The sequence below is a fragment of the Sciurus vulgaris genome, assembly GCF_902686455.1.
Source record: "Sciurus vulgaris genome assembly, chromosome: 6".
NCBI classification, from domain to species: Eukaryota; Metazoa; Chordata; class Mammalia; order Rodentia; family Sciuridae; genus Sciurus; species Sciurus vulgaris.
The window spans coordinates 72,504,699-72,520,701 of record NC_136466.1 but is presented as its reverse complement, the minus strand read 5'-3'; the positions used below and the strand labels follow the sequence as shown (position 1 = coordinate 72,520,701).

Here is a 16,003-nt window from a genome sequence, read left to right as displayed (position 1 = left end):
GGGATTGAACTCAGAGACACAACCACCTAGCCACATTCCAAGCCCTATTTTGTATGTTATTTAGAGACAGGGTCTCACTGAGTTGCTCAGTGCCTCCTTTTTACTGAGTCCAGCTTTGAACTTGCTATCCTCCAGTCTCAGCCTCTGAGCCACTGGGATCACAGTCGTGCGCCACTGTATCAAACACTTTTTATTTTTTGAGACAGGGCCTTGCTAATTGCTTAGGGCCTATTAAATTGCTGAGGCTCACCTCAAGTTTGGTGATCCTTCTGCCTCAGACTTTCTGGTATTAAAGGCCAGAACTACCACCCCTGATCTGACTGCTCTGCTTGTCTGTGCAATTTCTCCAAGTCTATGAAAGTATGACTATTCCCACAGGTTGTTCTTTCTGCCAGGGATTTGCTTCCTTTCCATCACTTGGTTAGCAACCTGCTCATCAGATGCTAGTCCAAATTTTGGTTTCTTAGGAAGACTACCCATTCTTTGATTACTCAACTAGCTGTTTATAAACACTCATTTTTATTGCCCTCCATGAGGACAAAGATCAGTTTTGCCTAAGTTTACTGTTGATTCCTTGTGGCCTAACATACTGCAGGAGGTACTCTCCAAGTTCTTTTATCATTTAATTAGATTGAGGTAGAGTAATTTTTGTAAACCAGGTGCTTGCAGCATACTTTGTAGATAGAGCAAATGCCCCTGGCCCAACAGGTTAACTTCATTTTTATGGTTGTACTATTTCAGGAAATGCCTAATTTAGTTTCCAGGACTCTACTAGCTTTTTCATGATTACTTAATTATATATCCTTGTTGTGTCTGTTTTCTCATCTATTAAATGGGATAACTGTAGCCACCTCTCAGGGTAATTGTGAGGTTATAAACTGCTTTTTAAAACGTTTGTGCAAATGTCGTTGCCCACCCCACAGTAAGCATTCCATAGTTATTATTAGATGTGCTGGAAAATTCTCTGCTGTGACAGTTCTGAGAGTCGAGTTAGGGAGAGGAGCAACCAGATCAGGTCTCCTTAGCTTATCCAAGAACCAGATCTCAATACTCAGGCAGAGATTTGGAACCAGGATCTCAGCCCCAAAGGTGTTTGGCATTAAGTTCAACAAATGGCAACGACGATCTTTCGAAGGGGCTTGTCTCCACCCAATGACCTTCTTGCGTGGTAATTCTTGAAGTTAAAAACTAACCAAGTTTTTGGTATCCGTTCCCCTCCATTCCTCGGAAGAGAATTGGAGGGTTAAGGTAGGGACTCCTGCGAAATGCAACTAACGGGTACCTACTTAAATTTTTTAAGTATTTTTTTTTAGTTGTAGATGGACACAATACCTTTATTTTTATGTGGTGCTGACGATTGAACCCAGTGCCTCACACGTGATAAGCAAGGGCTTTACCACTGAATCACAACCCCAGCCCTCCTACATAAATTTTACACCGCAGTATTTATGGATTGGATTAAAAAGCATTTTCGGTAATGGGACTCGAACTCTTAAACCGTAGTTTTTCCTCCATTTCCCGCCTCAGCTGAACAGAGACAGTTGGACTTCAGGATTAAAGAACAACGACCACAGCTGAAGGCGCGAGCGGGGTGCGCGCGCCGGAAGGGGGGAGGGGCTTAGCGCGCGCCGAATCGGGACCCGAGGCGATGAGAACGAGCTCTCTCGCGAGAGTGGGTTAGTTCTTGGGCTGCAGCCGCTGCCGCCACCTCTTACCAGCGCCGTTGCTGCGGGGGATTGTGGGAGCCTCCGCGTCCCGCTCGCTGGGAGAGAGGTACCTCTCCTTTTCCCTCTCCCTTTCCCTAAGGTAGGCGTGAAGCGGGTAAGAGTCGGGGTGGGGTGGCCCGGGGCTCTCCGCGTCCGCCGGGAGGGGGCAGCGACGGCGACTAGGGCCCCGGGGAGCCGGCGGCGCGCCTTTCTTGCTCGCTCCCGCTCGCCGGCTCTGCCTCCCTCCGCGCTGCGTATGTGAGCCGCCTGATCGGCGGCCGCCATGTTAGGAGCGCAGTGGCGGCGCAACCAGTCTCCTCGGGCGTCGGAGGTGAGCGGTCCCAGAGGGAGACACGCGTCTAGTCAGGGTTTCGGGGTGCAGCGGGAGAGTCGAGGGGTCCCGAGGTCTGCTGATCGGCCGAGCTTCCCGCGTCCTGGGCTGTCTGTGGGCGGGGGCGGGACGACTAGCCCGTTACACGCGGGCCGCAGCGCTGAGGGTAAGGGAGGAGCGTTCAAGGCCTGAGGGAACGACTGTCCATTGGGGGACTACCGTTTGGGGAGTATAGTTAAGATAGCAAAGTCCTTGGGTAGCGCCAGCCCCAAATGGTGTGTTTGCCTTTTTTTCTCCTGTGAAAATGTGCCCCAAAATGGAGGATTTCGCAGACTATGAAAGGCTTAGCTGTTTTAAGCGTTTAATTTTCTCGGTGTCACAGCCTTCGCGCCGATCCTCGCCCATCGCTTCTTAGCGTTCCCTAAAACTCCCCTGTCCCCCGCCCACACACGCGCGCGATTTTAGCCAGACATCTGGAACAATTCCTCCCCACCCCCACCCCATCGCGTAAAAATGGCCGAAAAATGAACCGATAAGGCTTGTTTTTCGTATTGCGTCGTGGATAAAGCCTTCTGCAGTACGCTGCGAGGCAGCCGATTTGCTCTTAGTCAGTCACCTCACATCCCTTTTTATCAGAATACTGTTAGCCCGGGTTCCTCTGGAGAGGATGGTGTGTTGTGGGACCTTCCGGTTTCCAGACAAAGGGTTTGGAGTACGGTGGTGTAGTCGTCGCATTGTTGTTCTTTTCATTGCTAGCGCTGTGCCACGTTCTGTGTTCTACTTTTACCGTGGATGAATATCCCTTAGGTGTTTATCGGGCTCTGTGGCTCTGTCTTGTGGATCTGCCTCTTCTGTGGAATATTCCTATTGGATCAGTTACAGTTTTTCAGCTAGACATTTCTAGAACGGTTATGGAGGTGGTTCTGAAATTTCTAGTCTTGTGTGCTGGAATAATGTAAGTCGTTGGTCTCTCAGGTAATAGTCATGGAATTTTTGTATTGTGTATTACAGCTTTGATAAAGGTTTTTAAGTAATTAATTGATTAAGCATATTTTATGCGGGTAAAGACACTTTAGGCCGTTTCCATATTTATTGGAAAATAAAATTTCTCCTTAAAAGCGCCTTATTTACTAAGGCTCGGTCATCTACGCAGTCTGTCGACATAATTGTAGTATTTAGGTATCAAGAAGAGTGGTGAAGACATTTTTTGTTCCAAAAAAGCTGTGACATTGATTTTTACTCCTAAAAGGAATGTTTCTGTATGCTCGAAATTAAAGTCCATCGAAGTACTACATGAAGATTCTGTTTGGTTATATAAGATTTGAAAAAGAGCCGGGCGCGATGGCGCACGTCTATAATCCCAGCCACTTGAGGAGGCTGAGGCAGGAGGATCGCGAGTTCGAGGCAAGCCTGTGCAATTTAGCGAGATCTTGTGTTAAAAGTAACGTTTGAGATGTAGAACCCAGTATAGAACGCTTGCCTTGCCTGTATTACACATATAGGAAGCTTTCAGTTTACATTTCTTTCATTTCAGTTGTGTACAGCTTTTATATAGAATGTTGGGCTAATCCGGAATGAATTTACTCATTCATCAAAGCATTTATATTAAGAAAGATGATACATGCTAATTTTATTGCTAATATTTGTAAACCAAGTAATACTGCAAGTCAGTTAATGATTGCAATTTTAACAACTGATGAATGCCCCAGTAACTATTACATAATTTTAGAAATATCATATAGTTCAAATCTGTGATTTGGTAGAAGAGAAGATTAAATTCCAGAGGTTATACAGTTTATCGGACTACAAGTCTGGTCCTTGATTCAGAGTCCTTAATAAATAGGCTTAAAATAGAAGAGCTGTACTATTAGGAATTTATCCTAAGGACACAGGGTGTCAAAGATTGGTGTCCAAAGTTAATAGTAGTTATTAAGCATCCTAAAAGTCTCATTTAAGCTGGAGATGTAGCTTAGCCATAAGAGTGCTTGCCTAGCAGAAGGGAGGCCCTGGCGTCCATCCCAAGGAGGGAAGGGAAAGTTAAAAATAAGTTGCAACTTAAAATCTGAAATATTCAACTTTGAGGAATCTGCTAGTTTTCTTGTGGAAATGGAAGTCTGTAGAGCCACTTAAAACAGTGTTTTAAGAAGAGATAAATGAAAAAACGATAATGCAATACAGTGTAACTAGAAAGGAAACCATAATAAAACTACTGGTGTCAAATTTGATTATTTTGATATTTGTTTATATGTTAATTTGTAGGTAGGAATGTAACCCAGGACCTTATGCAGTCTAGGCAGGCGCTCTACTATTGAGCTACATAACCATCCCTTTTTTATTTTAAGACGGGGTCTCCTTAAATTGAGCTCCAACTTGTGATCCTCCTGTCTTAATTTGATTTTTAAGAATGTTTAAAAAAAAAAAAAGGCATAGAGATACACCCATAAATGTTACCATTGGATGTTGGTATTACAGGTGATTTGTGTTTCCTGGTGTTTTTCTGAAATCTCCAAGAAATTACATTTATTTTGTAATGAGAAAAAAAATGGGGAATTTTTAAAATAAATGCTAGTACTGTTTAACAAATCAGAATCCATTTGTTATTTATCTTGTGTATTTTTTAACGTGAACTAGCTTAAAGAGCAGAGTATTCCGAAGTTATAAAAACTAGTGCTTGTTTTAAGATAAAAATTGGGTAATGGTTTCTTAGGTGTTCTTAGCACATCTTTTAGCTAAGAATATATTTTCTTTGTTCTTAATGCCATCTATAGTTAGAATTACAGCAAAACTGTTTACGTTCTAAAAACGGGTGACTGACTTAACATCTGGAGTAGACAATACTAGGTTTGTTGGGTGGTATGTAGTTTTGCTGTTTGTGTGTGTGTGTGTGTGTATTTTAACATACATGGTTATTCTAAGATTAACACTATCCAGGAAATAAAATGCTGCAGTTGAAAATTCTTAGCCATGTAGTAGGCCTTTCTCATTGGAACATTGTGATCAAGGGCTCTAAAATTTTTGATGAAATGGTTTATATGTAGAAAATTTTAGTGAGAACAAGCCTGGGGTTAGTAAAATTTTGATATAGTGCTTTTCCGGAATTTTTATACATGATTCTAAAAATTGAGTGAAACTTTAGGTTTTAACTTACTTAGTTCATTTCTATTGTAAACCTAGAAGTTATATGATAAAGTGCTATACTGTCTTGGGCTGAGTGCAGTTTATTATTGTGGCAGGACTGTGACTGGAGTTCAGAGTGCCTGTGATGTGATGTGTCTTTGGTAGTTTCCATTTGCATATCAAGTCCTAATGTTCTTGGTATAGATAAGGCTTAAGACTCTTTGGAACTTTAAAAAAAAAAAAAACTTAAACAGTAGTAACAAAAGTTTAGCTCAAAAACATTAAAACATTTTTATAGCCATTACAAAATTAAAAGATGGTAATAAAATACATTTTTTTTTTCCTGTGAAGCTCTTTTAAATGGCATATTTGGTGTTCTCTAAAATTCTGCTAAACTGAGGCTATTGGTACCATTCTCAAGCAGCAACAGATTAACGAAAAAACAAAGAGTGTATTCATGGGGGGGGGGGCGTAATTCTTCCCAGTTACTGTTGTTGGATAAGAGCAAAGAGAAAAAAACAAAATACCTGTAATAAGTGTTTTAGTGTGCTGCAGTAAATGCAGCAGGTGTAGAAAGTGATCATTTAGTTGATGCTAGGGTTTAAATAGGATCTTTGATTTATAGTACCATTGTTTCTTTCACTACATGGAAATTCATAAAACCCCCCCCCCCAATAATTTGGTGGTTTTTTGTTTTTTTTTTTTCCCCTACTTTGGGGATTATCACTACATTAACCATCCTACCTCCTCTTTGGTACAATAAGTCACAGGTGAGGAATCTATACATGGAAAATTAAAAAGTAAGTGTTTGGACACCTAACTAAAGAAGTAGCTTAGAAAGAAACAATACTATCAAAGATTTTAAAGACTGAGTGTAGCTCAGTAATAGATAAGATTGGGTGGTAGCATGCATGAGACCCTGGGTTTGACCCCCATATCCGCAAAGGAAAGGGGCGGAGATTCATACTATATTCTGTGAAATTTTTGTGGTTGGGCATCAAACTCAGGGGCTCACACTTCTAGGCAAGCACCGTACCACTGTGTCACACTCCCAGCCCTTGGTACCCGCTTTAGTGCTTTCCCGTGTCTCTATTAAAAACAATTTAAGTGGCACGCACCTGCAGTCCCAGCGACTTAGAAGGCTGAGGCAGGAGGATCATGAGGGCAAGGCCAGCCTCAGCAACTTAGGCCCTAAGCAACTCAGTGAGACCCTGTCTCCTAATAAAATATTTTTTAAAAGGGGTAGGGATGTGGCTCCATGTTTAAGTACCCCAGGGTTCAATTCCTGGTATCAAAAAAAAAAGTTTAGGAGTTCATCATCTGAAGAATTCATTATTGTTGTTGTTGTTGTTATATGTGCTTACTTAATGTTAACTCTTGCAGTGAAAGTATAAGTTTAACTCGTATGCAAAAAGCAAATAAGCAGCTGGGCATGTGCCACCTATCATTCCAGTGGTTTGGGAGACTGAGGCAGGAGGCTTTCAAGTTCAAAGCTAGCCTCAGCAACTTAGCAAGGCCCTAAGCAAGTTAGTAAGATCTTGACTCAAAATAAAAATGAAAGGGGGCTTGATATGTGTAGCTCAGTTGGTGCAGTGCTTTTCTGCATGCCCAAGGCCCTGGGTTCAATCCCCAGCACTACCCTCAACAAATTTTAAAATGTCGGTATGTGAAATAGGGGGTTCAGTAGAAGTGAACTGTTTAATAAAATCTATTCATGTGTCCCTGGGTCAGTCCTTTTACCTCTAAAAATTTCTCACCTAAAACTAAACTAATAACTAAATAATAACACAAATTTGCCTTATGTCTGTTTGTAAGGACCAAATTACATTAAAAATAGATGAGGACTGGGGATATAGCTCATTCGGTAGAATGCTTTAGAGTGCTGCCTTGCAAGCACAAGGCCCTGAGTTCAATTCCCAGCACCATCGAAAAGAAAAAGATGATTACCACAGTGCCTACTATGTGCCAGACACTATCCTAAGTGGCTGGTTATATGTTTGTTTTTTGTTTGTTTATTGGTACTGGGAATTGAATCCAGGGGCACTTTGCCACTGGGCTACATCCCCAGCCCTTTCTATTTTTTGAGACAGAGTCTCACTAAGTTGCTGAGGCTGGCCTCAAACTTGGGATCCTCTTGCCTCAGTCTCCCAAGTGTTTGGAATTGCAGGCGTGTGCCCACACGCCCATCAGAGAGTATGAAAATTTGAAGTGGAGCCAGAGCTCAGCAGCAGAGCCCAACTTTTAATCCTAGCACCGCACAAAGGCAGCTCCTTCTGCCCCATAGGGATCATTGAACCCTGGGTTCTCTTATCATGAAGCTACATCCCCTATCCTTTTTTATTTTGACAAAAGGTATCACTAAGTTGCCAAGGCTGGCCTGGAACTTGTGATCCCTCCTGCCTCAACCTCCCGAGTCACTGGGATTACAGATGTATGGCACCATCCCTGGCCAGTTTGTTTTTAGGCATTTGTCTCTCACAGTTGAGAACATAACTAAAGATACTTATGGTTGTAGTGCATACCTTTAATACGATTTTTTTGTGCTTTAGTTTTAATTAGAGTGGAAAATAAATTCAATAAAGAGTATCAATTCATGGAATGGGAGTGGTAAAATATGAACTGAAATATTTCTTTAGCACAGACAGAACCAGAATGGTATTTGTTCAGATTTGAATTTGTGAAGCTTTACATTTTTAGGGTAGTGTCATATCATGAAATAGACTAAAATTCCACGTTAATTCTTTGGCGTTGTCCATAAAGATGAGTGTTAAGCCCATTTGCCTAAGAATTTGAATATTATGTAGTAGTAGACTGCATTTTTATGTTTTTTTGCTTTGTTTTGTTTTGTTTGCTGTGCTGGAGATCAAATCCAGGGTCTCTTGTGTGCTGGGCAAGTACTTACTTCACCCCACAGCCTGCAAACTTATTTACAAAGTGAAATTATAAACAATGTTGGTTTCCCCACCACTTCCACCAGGTTTTGGTGTGGAAGTGCTTTTCTTCCTTCTTGAAAGTAAAAGGTTTGTACATTGGAGGGCATTTAGAATTTATGGTCAATTGGATATTAATATGACATTCTTTGAAAAGTTCTCTCGGAGGAACTGTTTTCAAAATTGTATTAATTCAGTGTAATTTGTTGTGAAAAGATAGTTTTGTAATTAAGGGAAAAGCCAAGCACAGTAGTGTACCTGTAATCCCAGGGACTAGAGAGACTGAGGCAGGAAGAACACAAGTTCAAGGCCCAGCCTCTGTAACTTGGCAAGATCCTGTCTCTTTAAGTAAATAGAAGGGAAGATGTAGCTCATTGATAAATCATCCCTGAGTTCAGTCCCCAGTTCTTCAGTACATGTCTTGATATTGTGTTGATTACTGATGGACAGCAGGTTTCATGTAAAAATAGCTGGTACATCTTATGTTCAACACTGATCAAAGACTGAAGAGCAGTGAGGTGTCGTGGTGCATGCCTTGTGATCCCAGCGACTCATGATTTCGAGGCAGGAGGATTGCAAGTTCAAAGACAGCCCCAGCAACTTAGCAAGCCCTGTCTCCAAAAAAAAAAAAAAAAAAAAAAGTTAGGGCTGTAACTCAGTGGTAAAGCACCCCTGTGCTCAATTCTCAATACCTTCTTCCCCTGTTACTCCCCTAAAAAAGATACTATGGAAACTGCTTTGATGAATGTTTACTAAGCAGTGCTACAGTGTCTGGTTTATCTCAATTTTTTTGTTCTAACAAAAGCTTTTTTAGAAAAAAATTTGTCAATGTTTTTATTATTATTATTTTTATATGTGGTGCTGAGTATCTAACCCAGGGCCTCACACATGCCAGGCAAGTGCTCTACCACTGAGGCACAACTCCAACCCATAAAAACATTTTAAAAAATATTTTTTGGTTGTCAGTGAACCTTTACTTCTATTTATTTACATGTGGTGCTTAGAATCAAACTCAGTGCCTCACACATGCTAGGCAAGTGCTCTAACACTGAGCCACAGCCCCAGACCCTAGTAAACACATTTTTGAAATTTGAATAAAAAGTCCGACTTGAATTCTCTTAATATTACTCTACAATGTTCTTATGGAGCTGCATTTTAGATTGAAACTCAGATTATCTTTAAAAATATTGTTTGTTCTCAAGGAATTACACTGTCATGGAATTTACATTGTCTTGTTCCCTTTTTTTCTGACATCTGTTTTGTGTTGTCATCTTTATCCATTTGCAGATCCACTATTTTAATAAAAGATGCTAAAAAACTGGTATCTAATTTAGCAGCCATATTTTCTGTAAAACAATAGGATCATAAAATTTTTTTTATGCATAGTTAGTTGTGGTATATACCTGTAATCCCAGCGATTTGGGAGGCTGAGGAAGGAGGAATTCAATTCCAGGTTTGAGGTCAGCCTCAGCAACTTTGTGGAACCCTGTCTCAAAATAAAAAGGAATGAGGATGTTGGTGAATTGAGAGACTGGGGAATTTTTTGGTAATTAAATTATTTGTCTATAATATGAAAGTCAAAGCTGCATTAATAATTCTGATACTTGAAAATATTAAAGACTTCTCTAAATGTTTTTGTTGTTGTTTTGTACCTGGGATTGAACCAAGGGCCTTAACCACTGAAGTACATCCCCAGACCTTTTGTTTTTTATTTTGAGATAAGTGTCTTGCTGAGTTGGTTTAGGGCCTCAGCCTCCTCCTGAGTCTCTGGGATTACAGGCATGGTGCCATCACATCCAATTTTTTTTTTTTTTTTTTTTTTTTGTGCTGGGGATTGAACCCAGTCTTCATACATGGTAGGAAACTACTTTACCAACTGAGCTACATCCCCAGTATACTGTGTTTGTGTGGGGGGGGGGGGGTGCTGGGGATTTGAACCCAGGGCCTTGTGCTTGCAAGGCAAGCACTCTACCAACTGAGCTATATCCCCAGCCTCCCAGTATACTTGAAAACTTAGTCCTATTAATACCAACAGATAGAATGCATAGAATTTCAACTGCGTTCTATATGTCATTTTTAAGACATATTAAACTTTCATCCAAAGTTCACTTGTTCTTGCCTTTCATTAATTTTGTCTTAAAACTCAAGGACTTTACATAGTGGATCTCATGTAGAAATAGTTTCTTTGGTATCTTTTTTCAAATTCACTTTCTTGGTGTGCTAAAACAACTGGAACTCTAGCCACCTCTGACAGCATTTGTCTTTTTATTACATCTATTTTTAAAAATCTAGTCTAAATCTTTCTTTTTTATACTAACTCTGCCACTGTATTTGTCCAGTATATCCTTCCTTTAATTTGTCTTTGAAGTTGGTCCCATACTAGATTTGTAACTATTTTTGGATATTGTTTGTTTTTTTTCTGTAATAAAGTTTATCATATTGGGCTACCAGTGCTTAGGTGTATGGGTGGTCAAACATATAAAACTTAGAGATTAATGCTTTGTAATAAAATTCTGTAGCAAATAACATATTTACCTGTGTGTGTGGTTATGATTATAAAATTGTTTCCCTGCAGACTTTTGTTATGTGCCTCTTTTAATATTTTATGAGAACCACATGTAATACTTTGCATGTTCTTATGTGACAATTTTTTAAATATAATGATTTTAAAAAGAAAATGAAAACAGTTTCATCTAGAAACTATCTTGGTGGACCATAATCACAATTAAAATGTTTCAGGTGATTGGGTTGTTCTGGTGGAAAGTTTGCAGAAATGTAACCACGGTCTCATTTTTTATTTTTACTGGTTTTGAGCTCTAGAGGTGCAGTAGCCCTGAGCTTTAAATCAGTACTGATGGATGCTAACGTGGTGTGTGTTCCTTCTCTAAATCACCTGTTTCCTATACCTGGGTTTTTTCTTGGGAGGTCTCATATCTACATTGACCAGAATTGAATTTCCTTACCTTGTAAGCGTAGCTATGAAGTAAGCAATGCCTGATCTAGGATGGTCAGTGAGAAGGCAATTAGTTGAATGGTGCAAGTTTGTGCAAAAATTCTTAAAACTGTAGGAAATGACTTATTGTTCTTATTCACATCTGTCTTCACCTCAAATTGATTTTGTTGCATGAAGGTCTCAACTATTGTTTGGTCTTAGATCTTATATTAGGTACTTGACCCTTAAGCTTCATTTACTTGTGATTTTACTTGTTTCTTTCTGATAGTGATAATAGATCTCGTTTTCCAAAGCAGAATACAACTGATTCATCTTTGACTTGCTGACCTTGATTTTTAAAATTTTTTTTTTTTATTTTTAAAGTCTTCTCCTGGAACTTAAACATCATACTATAGGGTGTGTTTTTATTCTTCTAAAAGAAGAAACCCATCTATGTTTTGACTGAAATTTTGATGTGTTCAGACATCTAGCACTTCAGTTTAAATGTTTTTAAACTCAGTATGAAATTCCCTTTTAATAGTTAAATTTTAGCATGAAAAACTACTTTTTAAGTATCTATATGCAGACTCTGCATACATCTGGAATCTGTTTAAGATATGTAATAAATTCCTTGTAAGTTTGAGATCTTAAATGTTTTTTAATCAACATGATGCGTAAGTTTTTTTTTCTTAAAAAAACGGCATCTACTTAAAGGGATTTATGACTAAAATTGCTTATTTTTCTACAGAGTTGTCTGCTGGTTCTCAGCTTGAAGAAGATTCTACAGTCCTTATTGATCCTTTTTCTTGGCGTTACCATTTTTGAAGCAAAGTTAACTTAGCTTTCTAGTTTGAGCCTTCTTTTTGGCCATCTTAAAAATTTTTTTTTAATCTATAAAATAGACAAGAGATAGTTCTACAATGTCCAAGTCATTCCAGCAGTCATCTCTCGGTAGGGACTCACAGGGTCATGGGCGTGACCTGTCTGCAGCAGGAATAGGCCTTCTTGCTGCTGCTACCCAATCTTTAAGTATGCCAGCATCTCTTGGAAGGATGAACCAGGGTACTGCACGCCTTGCTAGTTTAATGAATCTTGGAATGAGTTCTTCATTGAATCAACAAGGAGCTCATAGTGCACTGTCTTCTGCTAGTACTTCTTCCCATAATTTGCAGTCTATATTTAACATTGGAAGTAGAGGTCCACTCCCTTTGTCTTCTCAACACCGTGGAGATGCAGACCAGGCCAGTAACATTTTGGCCAGCTTTGGTCTGTCTGCTAGAGACTTAGATGAACTGAGTCGTTATCCAGAGGACAAGATTACTCCTGAGAATTTGCCCCAAATCCTTCTGCAGCTTAAAAGGAGGAGAACTGAAGAAGGCCCTACATTGAGTTATGGTAGAGATGGCAGATCTGCTACACGGGAGCCACCATACAGAGTACCTAGGGATGATTGGGAAGAAAAAAGGCACTTTAGAAGAGATAGTTTTGATGATCGTGGTCCTAGTCTCAACCCAGTGCTTGATTATGACCATGGAAGTCGTTCTCAAGAATCTGGTTATTATGACAGAATGGATTATGAAGATGACAGATTAAGAGATGGAGAAAGGTGTAGGGATGATTCCTTTTTTGGTGAGACCTCGCATAACTATCATAAATTTGACAGTGAGTATGAGAGAATGGGACGTGGTCCTGGCCCCTTACAAGAGAGATCTCTCTTTGAGAAAAAGAGGGGCGCTCCTCCAAGTAGCAATATTGAAGACTTCCATGGACTCTTACCGAAGGGTTATCCCCATCTGTGCTCTATATGTGATTTGCCAGTTCATTCTAATAAGGTGAGTTAATGCAACAGATGCTTCTAATTTCTTTTACATTGTAGTGCCTATTCTGTATTTATATCTTTTACTCTAATTCTATAGTCTGATGACCCTGAGTTGATCAAGAATTTTTATACTTTTGAGAACACTTACTTTATTTGGAAGGTAATTGTTTTGAGCATTTTAAACCAGGGCTTTACATTAATACAATCTGCCTAGATTACTTCTGGCCACAAAGCTGTCATCCACTGGAATTATCTTGTTGGTTTTTGGCATCAATATGTTCTTCTTAATCATATATTTAAGCAGGTTTTTTTGTCTGCTTTGTTGAATTGTTGAATTAAGAATTTTTTTCACAGTCAATGTGCTCTGCCATTTAGGATGCTAGATTTCAGCTCTCCATCTGTCTTGATTGCTGATTTGTATGTAGTAAAGATGTATTCTTGAACAATTCTCTTTTTTTCCTTATCTGTGGCTACAGGGAAAGAGTTAATGTAGAGCCCTGGTGTTTGTTTCCGTATGTTTCATATTTTAGATTAGTTCATTCTTCCTTTTTTAATTTCCCTTTAACACAAACTCTCATACTATGACTGAAATTTTTCATCATTTTTTTTCTCCTTTTCCACAACTTTCTTAAACATACTTCAAAACTCACTTTTTATTATCCCATATTGCATCTGTCCCTTTAGAGACTTGAATAAATCAACTACTACAGTATCCTGCTCTGTGTTCCTCATAAGCAAATTCTTTTTCTGACTTGGGCTTATTAGACTTCTGGTATAGTCATTTGAAAAAAAAAATCTAATTCTCCTTTACTTTAATTATCACATCTGGCAAAATGGGGACTTTTTCAAAAATGCCCTTTTAAATACATTGTCCTTTCTCTTTGAACTTTTTCAGTGTTGTTCATTCTCACTGGGTTTTGTTTTTTTTTTTTTTTTTCCAATGTATATTGCAGTTGACTTAAAGTCAACATTATATAGTACCCCACTAGCTTGCTCTATAATCTGTGACCATCCATTTTTCCTGATGTGCTGTATAGTTATCTACTTAACTGGAATAAGTTGCTGCCATGAAATTGATTTGATGGTTACTGTTACAGGGTTTTTCTTTACAGTAACATCTGGAAGGCTCATTTTCTTTTCACATCTATTCCTTTGAAGTGCATTTTTTAGTGAGTATGGATTTTTGAGTAGACTAAAACCACATGGATAGAGAATTTGTTTTTACTCTATTGTTAAAAGAGTATTCCCAATCACTCCTTTTCCTGTTTGAATCTTAGCATTTTTGTCTTTTTAATCGATAGTCCATACCAAAAAAATAAGTTAAAGGCCGAATTTAGGTTCATATAATTATTTTTAAGAAATAGAAGCCCCAAATTTGTAAAAGTCAGCAAATTTCATTTATGTGTTTTTTAGTGTTATCTTTTTTCCAGTTTTGTCAGATATATTAAATATATCATAGAATTTTAGTTTTCTGTACTAAACTTCAAGGTTTAGGTCCGATGTGAATTAATGAAATGAAAAGGTACATTAACATTGTTGACTCCAATTTTTTTCTGCATTACTTCTTGCCTTGTTTACAAATAAATAATAGTGGACATGGTCCTATGACCAGTGTTCTCAAAAAAGATCTCTGTATTTCAGGGAATATAGTTATAGTGTCTCAAATGAAAGTGATCTTAAGGGACTTAAAAATTGTTGCCACTGGAGTCAAAGTTTTTGGTACATCAGAAAGGAACATAAAAGGGAACCATTAGAGGACTTACAAGATAAAAGTGTGGTTTTATATATCATTATTATTTTTCTCCAAATTTTGCTGCTTTCTAGTTCCTGAAGAAGGCTAATAACTTATATGGATCTAAATTAACAAAAGAACAGTTTAAAATATTTGATGAAACTTTGGATTCAAGAGTAAGGTATCCAACTTTAGTGCAAGAGGTACTTTTTAGCCTATTTTTTAAAAATGCTTAGGTTCTCATCTAGTTTTGATATTCTGTCAAAATACTGAGTATATTTTAAAACTATTCTAGAGAACTTTAATTGTTTTAATTGTTTGGTTTACAAAATTTATATTTTCAACCAATTTTATGAAGTTTAAACATGTATTCTCAATGTTTTCTACTTGCCTAAACGTATCTAATATTTTCTATGCATCAATGAAAAAAATTAAATACTCACTTTAGCAGTGGATCCTTGATTTTATAACTGACATGGAATGATATTAGAGAAAATTCCTATGGTGGAAGTAGATTATGAAAAATTTTTAAGCATTTAATCCTGCTCTCTGGTATTGCTGCATAACTTGGAAAATCTGTTATTTCCACTTAATAGTAATGTTAGATAGCCTACATGATCAGAAGTTCTTCTTGCTATGAAATAAGAAACAGGTGAAAAACAGACTCTTAATTTGTCATCATGGCGTGTCTTTGTTTTTTATGTTTTGGTGTTACTTTAAGTGATGGTCTTTTATTTCTTTCTAGGTCATTTTAGAACATCAAGTTGCTTTTCTACAATTTCAAACTTCCTTCAAGTTCCTTTCACTTAAAGAAAATTGCCCACTACAGCCCTTTTGCTCTCTTGTCACTTGAATTCATATTTTTCCTTTTAGTATTACTTTAGAAACCCTTACATTATTCTTTATTCTGCCATTCTGGAAGTGCTTCCCAAATTATTCTTCATGTAACTTAGGATATCTCAAGCATATCAAGGTGAATGTAGTTTTCCTACAGAAATTTCTGAATTCTAAAAGTGAATTTTTATTCTTTATTGATCTCATCTAAGAGTTGCCTTAGTGTAGAATCCAAGGATACAGATTTTTTAAAAAACCCTTTGACTCTTAGTTTTCACCTTAAACCACGCAGGCAGAGATCAGGTACAGAAGTAGAGATTAGAAATGGGTGAGTTTGGGTGGTACTTGACTAATTTTCTGTTTTTGACCTTTCCAGCATTTTGAAAGACCAGCTACACTTCTGTGATGAAGTTTGAACCTTTAAGTAACATGGGGGATTGGATATAATTCTGTTCAGCTGTATACTTTTCCATCCTCTATGATTTAGAAACATACCTAATAGGGTATCATTTATTTTTCTGTTTTTAATAAACTTAAATATTTTCAGTTTAGAAAATTCTAAATTAATGTATTTGTTTAATCCCTCTTCTGAATTTTGTGAA

The 16,003-nt window shown here is 38.1% G+C and overlaps 1 protein-coding gene across 9 annotated transcripts in view; it reads left to right on the top strand.

Moving 5' to 3' along the window:
• The first annotated feature begins 1,613 nt into the window (after window positions 1-1,613).
• MATR3 (matrin 3) overlaps window positions 1,614-16,003 on the top strand; it is a 30,478-nt gene continuing 16,088 nt past the window's right edge. For 3 of the 9 annotated variants that reach the window (XM_079143944.1, XM_079143945.1, XM_079143941.1), the window contains exons 1-2: window positions 1,656-1,806; window positions 11,765-12,848. In XM_079143944.1, the coding sequence (XP_079000070.1) occupies window positions 11,937-12,848 (912 nt within the window). In that variant the 5' untranslated portion in view covers window positions 1,656-1,806; window positions 11,765-11,936. Of the gene's footprint in view, window positions 1,807-1,852; window positions 2,038-11,764; window positions 12,849-16,003 lie in introns of those variants that run through there. The other 6 variants (XM_079143943.1, XM_079143942.1, XM_079143948.1 and 3 more) reach the window with 6 other exon arrangements.